This window comes from Sinohyriopsis cumingii, chromosome 12 (genome assembly GCF_028554795.1).
Source record: "Sinohyriopsis cumingii isolate HCF-2022 chromosome 12, ASM2855479v2, whole genome shotgun sequence".
Classification (NCBI taxonomy): domain Eukaryota; kingdom Metazoa; phylum Mollusca; class Bivalvia; order Unionida; family Unionidae; genus Sinohyriopsis; species Sinohyriopsis cumingii.
The window spans coordinates 45,530,529-45,544,548 of NC_142972.1; the positions used below are offsets into that span (position 1 = coordinate 45,530,529).

Genomic DNA, 14,020 nt, shown 5'->3' on the forward strand with positions numbered 1-14,020 from the left:
AAGGACATCTTATATGGACAGCTGGCCATTGGCATGAGAAGAGTCAGACGCCCCTCACTCCGTTTCAAAGATGTGTGCAAGAGGGACATGAAGGCATGCAACATTTCACCCGATGGCTGGGAAGAGCTGGCTGAGGACCGAGGCACCTGGAGACTGATGGTAAACAATGGCATATCAGTCGCTGATGCGAGGAGAGGCCAGTTGGTGGCAGAGAAACGTAAGAGAAAGAAGAACGCAACAGCAACCACAGTAATGCAGACTTCCCAGTATGTCTGCACCAACTGCAGTAGGGACTGTCACTCACGTATAGGCCTGCACAGCCACAGCAGACATTGCTAACAGAGACAGCCAACACCCCAAGGGCGCTATTCGCATGGTCTTTCGAGACCAAGTCGCCAATGATGATGATGATGACAATTCTGTGTGATTCTATCAGAAAGGAAAACTTCACCATTTATAATACCAAGCCCATTTTCAGAAATACCAGACAGTGAAGATTACATAATCAGGAGGTCAGAGTGTCATAAACAGAACGATGTAATTCACAATTCAGAATGTTAATTGACTTATAATTGATTATTTTAAGGGTGGTATTCTGCTGCACTACCTTTTGTCTGAAGTCAGCTTCTGACCCATTCTAAATTATACCTTACTCTAATCTTGGAAAGTTCCTTTACCCAGCATAGTTATGATCTAGCTAAGTGTTATATAACCCCTTTATACATTACAAATTTAAATCTATGACTTAATGCACCATCTGTGCAAACTTTTGCAGTTTTAACAATGCCATCACTAGTGCTGAGTGTAATCATTCTGTTTTGGGGGTGAATCCATCTAATGTACATAATAGATGGCGGCATGGTGTTGAATTTCCTACAGGTAAGAAGAGAAAAGTCAGTGCAGTGGTCCCCCTCTTGAATGCCTTCAGCACCACCCCTAGACCCACCCCGTCCAAGTCACCCTCTTTTTATGGCCAAAATCCCTTGGCACCATTGACTTTACATTAAGAAGTCCCCCACACTAGCAGATACATATTCTGGTTTACAGAGGGAAATCTGATGAATATTTGTTGAACTCGTTGATATTTTGTTTGCAGTATATTGCTGATACTTTGGACTTTAATCAGTAAGGTAATTAATCCTGCTGTGTGTTCTTCAAATGTCAGATTTTATCACCTTGATAATTATTGAATATTATTTCCACTTAAAATTATCAAGATGACAAGAAGCACAGCATCAAGCTCAACATGTCAGCAAGATATGTAGCCACCTTAAAGTAAAACTATTATGTTAGCCATTGTGACTCCTTTCTATTGGATTACAAATGTTTTAGAAAGGTTACTAGACTATAATGAGTTGATTGTTTGAACAGCTCACTTCCTTTATAAATACTGAACATTTTGTACAATGTAGGTAGACAAGAGCATATACCATAATACAAGTTTGTTTGAAAGTCAGGTTTGGTAGCCAAATGAAGGAACAAATTGTTGCAAAAAGAGCAAAATGGCATTAGTTTAGAAAGAAAAGTAAAGTGATTTGACTGAACAAAAAAGAGGAAGAGTTCTGTGATCATTGCTGAGAAATTTTTACATGAGAAAACTTAAAATCAAACATCAATATTCATTTCGCTTCAGTATGAAAATAGAATGGATGGGGATAGTTACAGTCTCATAGTGTTGAATCAGATAGGAATAATAGATTTTTGTGGAGTTAAAATTAATTTTAATTAGGTAATACTTCCCTAATAATAATTGCAAGGATGTCCTCTTCCCACTCCAATCTGATGTTCTGTAATCTGGGTCCATTATTCCTAACTTCACATGCAATGTTGATTGTAACCTGTATGACTTGAGATCCTATCAACATATTCTTAAGCAGTTGATTGTGAAAATACTGTCATAGACTTACATATTCCTTTTATGAGATTAATTTAATTTAGAACAGTTATGGCCCCAGAGTTCTTGTCCTCCTAAGATGTGTTTCTGCAATATAACTTCACATTATTTATTGGAATTTAACCAAATTTGTCATGTTAATTTAGGATGATAAGGTTTTGAGCAAGTTTAATTTCCAGCATTCTATAACAGAGTTATGGCCCCTGATCTCCCCTCCTCATAACATGGCTTACTTCAGTATGACTTTAATAATCATAGGGACATTTGAATAAAATTTTGCATGCAGCTTTATATTGATGAAACTATGACTATGATTATAATCATTCAACAGTATCATCTGCAAGAGTTATGGCCCCTGATTACCCATCCTTCAGGCTTTGGTTTTTACAGCATAATTTTATAAGGAACATACACTTTTATATTGATCAGATGTTGAAGAAGCTGGATTTCCATCATTCCATGACATCATTTTCCCCTGAATGAAGTTTGGTTTTCAGCCAGAATTTCATCAAGGTTGTAAAAAGCAGGCTGTAGGGAGTGTGGCACTTCATGATATTTCCATCTCTACTAGTTCTAGTCTGAATTTAAAAAGAACAGTCATCAGAAGAATACTCCAACCCATATAAAGAGTCATATATAGACAATAAATATTATAAATAATCTTATATTTTATTAAGATTTTACACTTGTGTGTATTAATAATATTATAGAGAAATTAAAACTTAATGATTGAAAAAGAACAAACATACATCCACCATCCCTCCAACCATCATTTTTACAGGTTTCATGACCTTGGATCATTAGTTCCTTCCCTAATTCTAAATGTGATCTGTTGCCAAAAAATTTTTAACTTTCCATGCAAAAGCAAAAAAAGCAAGAATGGATTTCAACCCAGCAACCTTTGCCTTGAAATAAATAGAAATGCTACTATACAAGCTTCTAATCAACATGTAAAGTTTAACAAGAACTGTGTTCAGCCATGCATAAACAAAATCAGTTTTAGACTCCAGTGACATCTATATTAGATTACATTTATTTGATTCCCAGTTTAGTTCAGTTCATCCTTATACCAAATCACTGTAAAGTTTGAGAAAAAGCATCTGCACAAAACTTACATCTCAGGTTGCAACCAAAAGCTCTATTGACCTTGATTGTGTACCTTTTGCTACTTAAATTGGTAGTGAGTCGCTTCCACCCAATGTACCTTTCACCTGTAAAGTTCAAGAGATTTATGTGTAACAGACATGATTTATTATATGAAGGTCAGCTGTATCACAATTTGGGTTCCATTGAAATTGGCCTTTGGTCTTTCAACCTTCAAAATTGGTTATGTCTTTCCTCAACCCAAGAGTTAGTAGTCACATGGTAACCAAAAAATTCCTGGATAGATTGATGAATGAACATGACTAATGTTATTCTCTCCATGGTATTAGGACATATTAGGACATAATCAAGACATAATCTTTTGCTTTATTTCTGACTCCAGGAACTATTGCAGAATGCTGAAGATGCTGGGGCAACAAAGGTCAAAATGCTTCTTTCTGGAAAACACTGTAACCAAGAATTTAGTGCTCAGAGACCTTACAAAAAGTTTTTCAAGGTGTGTATATATGGATAGATGGATATCCTTCCACCTGTGTGATTATGATAATTACACAGTGCAATACATACTGATGATGACAGTCGAGATTGTGAACAATTACAGGCACCCATGTAATGGATTTATCAGTTCTTGCAATATTCACTTTTCTAACATTAGATACTTTGAATCAATTGCTGTTGAGTCTGACAGTTCCTGTGCCCACAAATGTACTGTGTCCAAAAGTGTAGACTTGATAATTTGAATGAATGTAGAAGTTGTAACCCATAAGTGACCCAGTCAAAGTATATAATGCTGGCAAAGTGATTATTTTATTTCAAAAATGAATAAATCCAAGACCCAAGTGCCTGTGATAGTGGTAAGTTTGAATTTCTTGAGTAAATGATTTTTGCAGCCTGTTTGTTTTTTTCTACTAAATGACCCCAGTTTCTGACATACTAGAGGTCTAGAATTGAAACTGTTTTTTTCTGTCTGCGGTGTTTTAAAACCATGTATTGAGGTTACTTCAGTTTCTTGTAAGTAATAACTGGATCTTTCATGCACCCTTTGTAGTTCAAAATGGTAAATAAGAACATATTTGCAGGATACAAATTTGGTAGGCAAGATTGAATGCAACAAACATTCAGACTGCGTACTACTTCAGTCAGCAAAAATAAAACACAAAAATAAACAGACATGAATGTAATTTATAACATTTAACAGAAGTTGGCCCACTGCAAGACTTCTTGGGCCCATATTTATCTGACAAAGTGTCTATGATTTAAAAGGACTGGTAAAAAATATAATTATATTAACTAAAGTATTTGAATTTAAACATGCTGTACAAAAAGCATTTCTGTAAGTGTAGTATCCAAAATGAGAAAATCTTCATATTTTTATTCTTGCTACATTTACTGTAGCCGTTAGCCAAATGAAACCTTAGCTGCAAGACTCAAAAATATGTTTCTGACAATTCATTGGGTACATGACAACCGAGCTCAGGCCCTTTCATCTTAACAATTAATTACTTTAAAAGCCAGGTAAAAAATAAAACATGATGAACCAGTGCTACAATGGTTCATCAAAAACTTATCCCCCTGAGGAACCTGTCACTCAGTTGGGAGATAGTAACTTATCTTGGCCATATCATCGATCAGAAGGATTCAAATCTGATCCATTCTCAGAATTTCATTTATATGAAGATGAATTTCCACATCTGTCAAGGGTCACTTTGTGTTCTTCAGCAAGATCTCACAGATATTGTTTGTAATAGCAAGATTGTGCAAGAAGACTCTATTGTCTACTCACCTCTGCCTCTCTTTCATAGAGAATACGAATGTGGCAGCAGATTATTTCCCCAAGAAAGGTTTCACATGTAGCCTCTAAAGCTCTTGCTTTTATAAAATAGGACACCTCACAATGACCTTTACAATCCAGCTTTCCATCAACATATGAGCTGGTGACAAAATGAGAACAGGTCTCTCGTTGGAGTTCCAATACATGCTTTGGAACCTCGGTCCTTCATGTACACATGCATTCCTGTCAGGCTCACCTGGAGGCTTGGAGAATGGGTAGTTTAGTAGAGCCTGCAACATCAGGAGTAAACTTTCTTTCACATGCACAGCCTAAAGCATGACTGTGCTGTTTTCTAGCACTTGAAATATGTATCAACTGCACCAGTTTGTTAATGTTACTCCTCCTAAACTACTCAGCAAATTCCCATGAAACTTTTCACACAAAGTCATTACAATGTCAAGTTGGTCTACTATGTAAATAGTGCTGCTCAGGTATCCAATATGGCTATAACATTGACCGGGTTATAATTCTTGGTAACAGTACTTGTACTATTACTACTTTTATCAACACAGATTTTTCTTTAAAAGACTTCTAATGAAGCTTATTTGGTTCTAAGTGAAAATGGTGCTGATCTGACATCCAAAATGGCCACCATGGCAGCCAACTTAAAAAATTGTTTTTGCTACACCTCCTGAACAGAAAGCCATATTAGCATAGGATTGACTTTTTATTATGTTGGTCATAAATGAAAATGGTGCCAACTGTACATCTGGTATGGCCACAGTAGAGGCCAAATTAAAAATCATATTATCACTTACCTTTCTGATTGGAAAGTCATTGACATAGGGTATTCACCAGAACGCTTCTTAATTGGTTAAAAATGAAAATTATACAATTCTGACATTAAATATGGCCATTGTGAAAAATTTACTATTGCAACATCTTGAGAATACATTGTCATATCAGTCTTGTTTTCACTGAAAGGCTTTTTATCAAGTCTAGATGGTCCTAACCCGGCTGTAGATTTTCCATCATATTTCATGAAAAACGATGGAAAATTCTAGCATGGAAAACACTGGAGTATTTGGACTAATATTCCAGCCTCTGTCCAGGGTAGGCTGGAAAACCCTGAACAATTCTTGCATGGAAAACGCTGGACAATCCTAGCATGGAAAACACTGAAGTATTTGGACTAATATTCCAGGCTATGTCCAGGGTAGGCTGGAAAACCCTGGACAATTCTAGCATGGAAAACACTGGAAAATTCTAGCATGGAAAACGCTGGAGTATTTGGACTAATATTCCAGGCTATGTCCAGGGTAGGCTGGAAAACCCTGGACAATTCTAGCATGGAAAACACTGGACAATTCTAGCATGGAAAACGCTGGAGTATTTGGACTAATATTCCAGCCTATGTCCAGGGTAGGCTGGAAAACCCTGGACAATTCTAGCATGGAAAACGCTGGAATATTTGGACTAATATTCCAGCCTATGTCCAGGGTAGGCTGGAAAACCCTGGACATTTCTAGCATGGAAAACGATGGAAAACCCTGGACAATTCTAGCATGGAAAATGCTGGAGCATTTGGACTAATATTCCAGTGTTTATCCAGGGTAGGCTGGAAAACCCTGGACAACACTAAAATTTAGCTGAAAATTGTTGAAATATTTTATGAAAATGAGATTTTTAACAGTGATGCAACTTTTATTTGATGATAATTTCAAGAAGAACATGATCCAAATTACCCCAACCAACTCATTGTATGGACTGAGGTGTTTAGTAACTTTTGAACAAGGAAACAAAAATTAAAAACTATCCTTGTCACTGGTAGCTCAATAGGTTGTGCACTAGTATTCAGTAGATAACATGGCTTAAATTGTCATAAATGTTGCGACACTTCTACTGGTGTGTCATAAAATCCAGATTACTGGCTCCTTACATCATCCAAGTTTCTAAAAATATGTTCTCTTACTCTAGTTTTAGTTTGAATTTATTCTGAAGCAATCTTAACAACAAAATAACAGAAATTCACATTAATTTCTATCTCAATTTTAATTAAAAAATTTAAAATATTTTTTACAAGTGTTGTTTCATAGTTCATTCACCACATTTCTTATTTTTCTGTTGTCACCACTGGAGTCTGTGGAAGTGATGGTACTCTTGATGGTTTAACCAAATAGCAAAGCTTCTGCCTCGCCATCACTTCTCCAGTGTTATACTTCTTGATGATTTCTGAAATACAAATCATTGTATATTAATAAATAGAATCAAGCAAGATTTCAATCCCATATATATATATATATATATATATATATATATATATATATATATATATATGTGTGTGTGTGTATATATATAGATATATATATATATATATAGAGAGAGAGATAGAGATGGGGGGGTTGGGTTGAGAGAATGAGAGAGTTATGCCTGAAACATTTCATGCAATTACAGTACTTTTACAATCCCTGAGGTTGGTAATTGTAATGAGGCACTTGGCTTGATGACTAACTTAATAGGCTTAAAAACCTGTGGTTTCCATCATAAATTAAACTGGCTACCTAACTGCTTCTGTGGCCTAAGTCTAAGTAGTTAGAGCGCCTGCTGCGGGTGTGAGAGGTCACAGGTTTGAACCCTTAACCGAGTCATACCAAAGACTTATAAAAAAAATGGTACTGTTAGTGCCTCGCGTGGTTCTCAGCATTAACCCGTTACCTCATGCTAGCGTCTTTTGATGCCTCTACTACTTTGACGTGGAAGCGCCTTTTGACGCCTGCTGTAAACATCAGCCATTTTAAGCTGGTTTTCATAGCACCATCTTCGGGGAAAAACCCTTATTAGGTCATAATCTCCACTCTCCAAAATGGAGGTCGCGGATTTCATTCAGTACTTAAGAAGGTTTCACGATTAGAATCACAACTACGAAAGATTCAATAACTTAGGTAAAGGCTCTGATATTGGCAGCAATTAGATTTTATAAATTATCAAATTCAGATGACTTAGTGATGTAGATGCAGAAGAAATTGTAAATTTCAAGTACGAGAAATGGCAGCTACGATTGGTCACACGGCCTCACTGACATGACAGTGAATGAGTCCTCTCAAGATTTTGAAGCACATAAAACATTCTTCAGTGAAAAATAGTTACGCAGCTATAACAATCAGACTTTAATATTAAATTTTTCCACACATAACAGATGTGTACAAAAATGTAAAATGGTTACAACTGCTGTTAAATGTAACATGCACTACATTGCTTAACAGTTAACAGGAAGGCCTATGCGTATGGAGTCGAATAGGTAACAGGTGCTCTATTTATAGCATGCTGCACTTTGTAATATAAGGTAAACGGTTAGTGTTAGGACTGGTCAACATGGTGTCAAGATAATGTGACTGGGTGGGAGACATTATGCTTCATGTCTGTGGCATGATATCCCAGTGCTAGACATCACTATAAATTGCCACACTGCAGACATTGTTACAGTGATGTGACCAAATATCTGTTAAAGCTACGTTACTAAACATTGGAATCATGCACACACAAACTGGCTACCATATACATGCAGTTGTGATTGTACCATTTAAACTGATAGTATATTTACATTGTCCATTTGAATATTGCCTGTCTACACTATAATGTTTCAAGTAGTAGTTATGTATATGTTAAATTTCACAATAATGTTCCAGCCTTAGTTCATAAAAAAAAGTTGTTACAATTTGGCATATATTTTGTCATAGGTTAACAAAGTTTAAAACGCATGGTTAATAATTTAAAATATACCATTAATTATTTGAATTCTGGACTGGTCTTGGAGAGGTGGCCTTGTGTGTACTTATTATTGGCTCTTGCCCTAAGTTAGCATCTTGCCAATATAATCACCAGAACTGTACAGCATTCTGAATATTTATTTAGCAGCTTGGTTAAAATCCTAAATTTGACATATTTCTGCCTCATGCTGGGTGCGAAAAAAAAATTTAATCCAGATTTTCACCATGATGATTCATATGCACTAAGTTTCTGATACATTTACTTATCTACATACACAACTCCAGGTTATAGCTAATGTTCTAGACATTTGAATTTGAAACAAATGTGGTATTACCTCTCGCTTGATTGATACAAATTAAAAGATCGAAGAATTTCAATGAAGCTGTCGCCATCAAGTTGTTTGCATAACTGTGCCTTGTAACTTTTTTCTGAAATTAAAGGACACAAACTAAACAAGTATTTTTGGTGAGGAAAATTAATAATCATTTGCAACAGTTTACAGCTGTACATTCTTATTAATTATACAATAAGTTACTATTAAATATTACTGAAATGGCTGTATATAAATTGGATAGACAGAAACAAGCCATAACCTGAATCGAAGATTAATTGGAAAAGAGATCTACCGGTATATTTCAGAGTCACAGTCTGAAATTAATTAAAACAAATATAACTTATTGCTACAAATAGTACAATGTCTGGAAAATAATAACGAAAAGGTAAAAAATACAAATACCAGTCAGATCATTAATAATATCATGGGTGAATAAAATTTAAAGTGAAATTTACAATTTGGAAATGTATATTCGCAAGGCCGGCATATACCAACTTTTAGAAAGACAGCCATGAGATGACTTTTCATTGTGCATTGCCATTAGGGATAAGTAAAAAATATTGCCAATTATGTAAACAAAGCTTAAAACATAACACATACCCTTCAGTACCCTTACAGGTTTGACGTTTAATTTATGTCTTCAAACATCATTAAAAAAAAGAAATTGTTCCATAGGATATGTTTCATAATAGCTTTGCGTAAATTTACGTCACGCGAAGTCTTTCGCAGCTAAGGTACTTGGTGGCCGTGCAAATAATTTTGCTTCATTTGGACTGAGAAATGACTTACCTGCAATTTTCACAATAACACACTCATGGTATCCCTTGAATCCATGACAAACTGCCATCACTTTCTCTCCCGTGTGATATTCCTTCATTTCTTTTCGTGGCGAGTGAAAATCAGCCATACAGATTATGCCTCCCTGAATGTGATAACCAGGGATATTTCAGGTTCAGTCGTCATCTTAAACTCCTGGGATATTTTATATTGTACAATTTCAATGACAGTGTCATTGAAGTCTCTAATCGAAAATTGCGCCCAAATTCTAGACTGGTTATCCAAAGTCTTTTACGGTGCCAAATTTAGAATCAAAATTTACAGAAACGTTTTTTTTTCTTTTTTCTTCTTCTTCTTTTAGCAGAATATTTTGTTCTAACGCATGAAATCGAAATGTGCCGGCTTTTTCAATGAAGTAATTGGTTTTAAAAAAAATAAGTTCATAATTTTATATCCCATCATAGTCAGCTTCATCAGCCATCATCATACGGAACAACCTCGGCTATTTCTGTGTGACAAAAACGTGACTCCAATACATGAAGGCGAATACTTGACAGAAAAATCAGAAATTTTGTTCTCTTTTGATTTATGATTTATCTAAAGAGTTAATATGTATACATCAGATACCAATGCCTTGATTTGGATATGTTGGGGAATGGATCGGTTTACAGTAAATTGGTTTTAGAAGACAAAGTTTACGACCAAGAGGCAGGCAATATCGTGTCGAGGTGTGGAACACAAATGGAAAAACAACACAAATTGGACACCCAAATATTATAGGTGAGTATGAAATAAACGGAGTCTCGACTTTATCTCGTTTGCCCAAGTATAAACTGACTGTATGATTAACCGCCCAGCACTATATTATATATGTATGACTGGTAATTAAATTGTAAGCAAGTATAGAAGCCCACGTTATACAAGCATAGTCACTGGTTAGCACCGGCTTTTGGCACTAATTATTTAGTCCTGGCATTGGTATAAATTGACAAATGTGTTCAAAGCTGCGTAGTTGAAATTCATTATATAATTGTTATACGAAATAGTTGTTAAAAGAACTGACTGATTTACTTTCAATAAATGTGAAAAGATATACAAGGTCAAAAACAAGTTTCCTCTTGCACCAGTTTTAAAATTAGAGTAGGTATTTTTGTTTTTCAATATATATATAACTTTCAAAGCAACCTAATTTGTGCAATTTTATGTTAACAGCCATAACCTTGTAATTGTCAGTCTTGGAAATGTTAACTCCAGTGATACATGTAAAAAGGGACTGCTCTGGTATTATGATAAAGTTGTGAATTTATTGAGTATTTGTAGATCTAAGTCCAAAAAGGTCTTTAGGTTACTGCTAAATTTTCAGACTGCTTCATATGTAAGTAAAATCATAACTTAAGTCCTGGAAAAAGAAATTTTGAAAAATTTCACATTAATCTTAGTAAGATTAAAATTTACCCAAGTTTTACCATGAAGATGATTTTTGAACGATATGTTAATGTTTTAATCAGTCTGACTGTACAGTCTGTAAGCGTTTTAATGTTGTTTGTGTATTACAGGTACTAGCGTTCAGGAAAAAAATACATAAGCAGTATGAAGTTAATTCCACAAAGTCCATTCCTAAAAGCACCATGTACTGGAGGAATAGAAAACAATGGTAATTCAAGGAGTAGTATAGAGTTTTTCACATTTAAAATAATATCTGTAGCTGTCTCTCACAACATTGTTTATTTTTGTGAAGATAAGCATTATTCTTTATACATTTGTTCTTACCTATTACATTCACAGCTTAACATGGCTCATATCTTAAACACAGTTTCATTATCATATCAATAATTTAAGGAATAAACAAATTTCACTATACAACACTAAGTGGAATTTTCAGAGTTCAACAAATTCTGAGTATATGGTGAAATCATTCAGTATTTACAGACAGAATATTCAATGTGCGTGTTTGAACAGAACATTCACTCTGTATGAGTTATCCAACACACCATACACAATATATGCACAATGTACACCATATACAACCAAATCAGCCAATTACAGAAATTCCAGGAAATATCTGATCAGTATTGATTCTTGCAAAACAAGATATAATAATTTATTGTTATGCATTGTGATTTAATCATACTTCAGTTTTTAATTATTTAAAATGTTAAATATGATTTTTACTTTCATTTTTCTTATAATGCCCTGAAACGTTATGAAACTTGAGTTGTGTTTCTGAAAACATCACATAAATTTATGAAGTGTATGTTGTATCACATGTACTTTGTATGATTGAGTTTATTATTGTGTATCAATTACTTGTCATTTACATGCATTCATTGTGTATCATGTTTGCATTACCCATGTTTAAATGATGCATGCATTAACATTGGATTTGTCGAACTAAACTCAATTCCCACAACAAAACAATAATGTTTGAATGTTAAGATTTTAATATTAATTATAAATGTTCACTAAAATTTGTATTTCTCATTACAGTGTTGTTGATCTAGGTGAATCCAGTTCTGTTGGTCTTGGAGATTATGAAATTGGTGACTGTACGAGTGCAGGTAATACTAACTCTTCAAATATAATGAGAATATCAACAGATGAACCAACTAGATATGGTGACAGTGACACAAGTTTTCCATCTGACTCAGAAGAAAGTATAGAATTTTAATCAAGTTCAGACGATGAACAGTATCATCAGGTGAATGAAGCAACTCAGTCTTACCCATCCTATGTCACAGATCCCCATCTTTATGTCATAGCCCCATAACAAGATATATATTGTAGTGAAATCACAAAGTCTGAACATGTTATTTTCCTTGGGGCTTTGCCAACAAGACATAAATTGTCAAATGCTAAATATGTGACTTTTTGGACTTAATTCATTTGCATCTTCCTTCAGCAAACACAGGATTAACAGTTGTCAAAGAGTTGAAGGAAAAAATGTGAATTCAGTAAGGAGTATCTCAAATACAATTTGTATTGTGAGATCTGCAAAAAATTGATGAAATGTGTGAAACTGGGGGCTGTACAGGTGCAACTAATAAGTATGAGCAAACATCTCTTTGGAATGAAGTTGGCTCTGACAAGAAAGAAGACTTCCTTTCGTCATCAAAAATAGGATAGAGTGTCTTCAAGAACCTATTATTGTTGTTGAAATTGGAAATGCCATTTATGGTGCTGTTCTTCCCAATCATCATGAAAGGACTAAAATGGCTCTCACCATTGCACAGCAGAATTTCATACTTATACACTGTAGTGTCAAGCTCATGTGGTGAACAGATTTGGACATATTTATGATTGTATATGCACCAGATATTTTCTGGTCAGGATTTAACTAATTTTTCAGGATATCTTTTCATACATGTATAGTTTGTGTTACACCAACATTTTTGTATAGTGATGTTCTTTTGATAATGAACATTTAATTACATATGTGGTACATACAATAAATGATGTACTACTTCAACACTTGTGGTTTGTCTTTTTAAAGCAGGGGTCAAGTGTGTGTGTGTGTGTGTATGGTTTAGTTTAGTTTGTTTATTTGACTTGTGTCCTCTATTTCTCAGTATGAATTTATCATAGATTTGAAATAATAGTTTAGTTTCAAGTTCAAAAATCTGTGTTACAGCGCAGTTTAGTCATGATTGCTCTTTCTTTAGGTAATTAAAAATAATTCTTAGTACCAATCTTGAAAATTGACTAAGTTCTTTTCCAGGGTTTTCCATGCTGAAATTTATCCACAAAATTCTAAGTCCAAACTGTCCATCCTTTTCCAGGGTTTTCCATGCTGAAATTTATCCAAAAAATTCTAAGTCTAAACTGTCCATGCTTTTCCAGGGTTTTCCATGCTGAAAAAAATCAAAGTCCAAAATGTCCATCATTTTCCAGGGTTTTCCATGCTGAAAAATTTCAAAGTCCAAAATGTCCAGCATTTTCCAGGCATGTCCAGCATTTTCCATGCACAGTGTCCAGGGTTTCCATGCTAAATTCTGCAGAATATTTCATTTGTCCATTGTTTTCCAGGGTTTTCCATGTTTTTCCATCGTATTCCAGCCTTTTCCAGAGTATACGATGGAAAAAGTACAGCCGGGAAGTGATAATGGTGATAATCTGACACAAAATGGCCACCACAGCAACCATCTTGAAATTGTGCTTAACTCTTCCTGAACTAAAAGTCATATTAGCATGGGGATTTCACCCGAAAACTTCTTATGATGACTGTGTGCTTTTAAATAAAGATTATTCAGATCTGGTATACTGGTATGGACACCACAGAAGCAAGCTTTATTTGTTATTGCTACTCCAAGATGAGAAGTCATACTGACATTGGGTTTTCACCAGAAGACTTGTTATGATGTCTAGTTGGATGCAA

The 14,020-nt window shown here is 34.8% G+C and overlaps 1 protein-coding gene and 2 long non-coding RNA genes across 3 annotated transcripts in view; 2 read left to right on the forward strand and 1 right to left on the reverse strand.

Moving 5' to 3' along the window:
* Positions 1 to 14,020, forward strand: part of LOC149786369 (sacsin-like) — an 87,682-nt gene that overhangs the window by 29,854 nt on the left and 43,808 nt on the right. The window contains exon 5 of the mRNA XM_089975930.1: positions 3,381 to 3,494. Coding sequence (XP_089832056.1) covers positions 3,381 to 3,494 — 114 coding nt within the window. The remainder of the gene's footprint in view (positions 1 to 3,380; positions 3,495 to 14,020) is intronic.
* Positions 6,803 to 9,960, reverse strand: LOC149786370 (uncharacterized). Its single transcript, XR_016424912.1, has 3 exons — positions 9,661 to 9,960; positions 8,872 to 8,965; positions 6,803 to 7,001 (listed from the first exon to the last, which is right to left on the reverse strand). It is a non-coding gene; the product is annotated as an uncharacterized LOC149786370 (long non-coding RNA).
* Positions 10,123 to 13,114, forward strand: LOC149786371 (uncharacterized). The gene is made up of 3 exons (XR_016424913.1): positions 10,123 to 10,428; positions 11,205 to 11,302; positions 12,136 to 13,114. It is a non-coding gene; the product is annotated as an uncharacterized LOC149786371 (long non-coding RNA).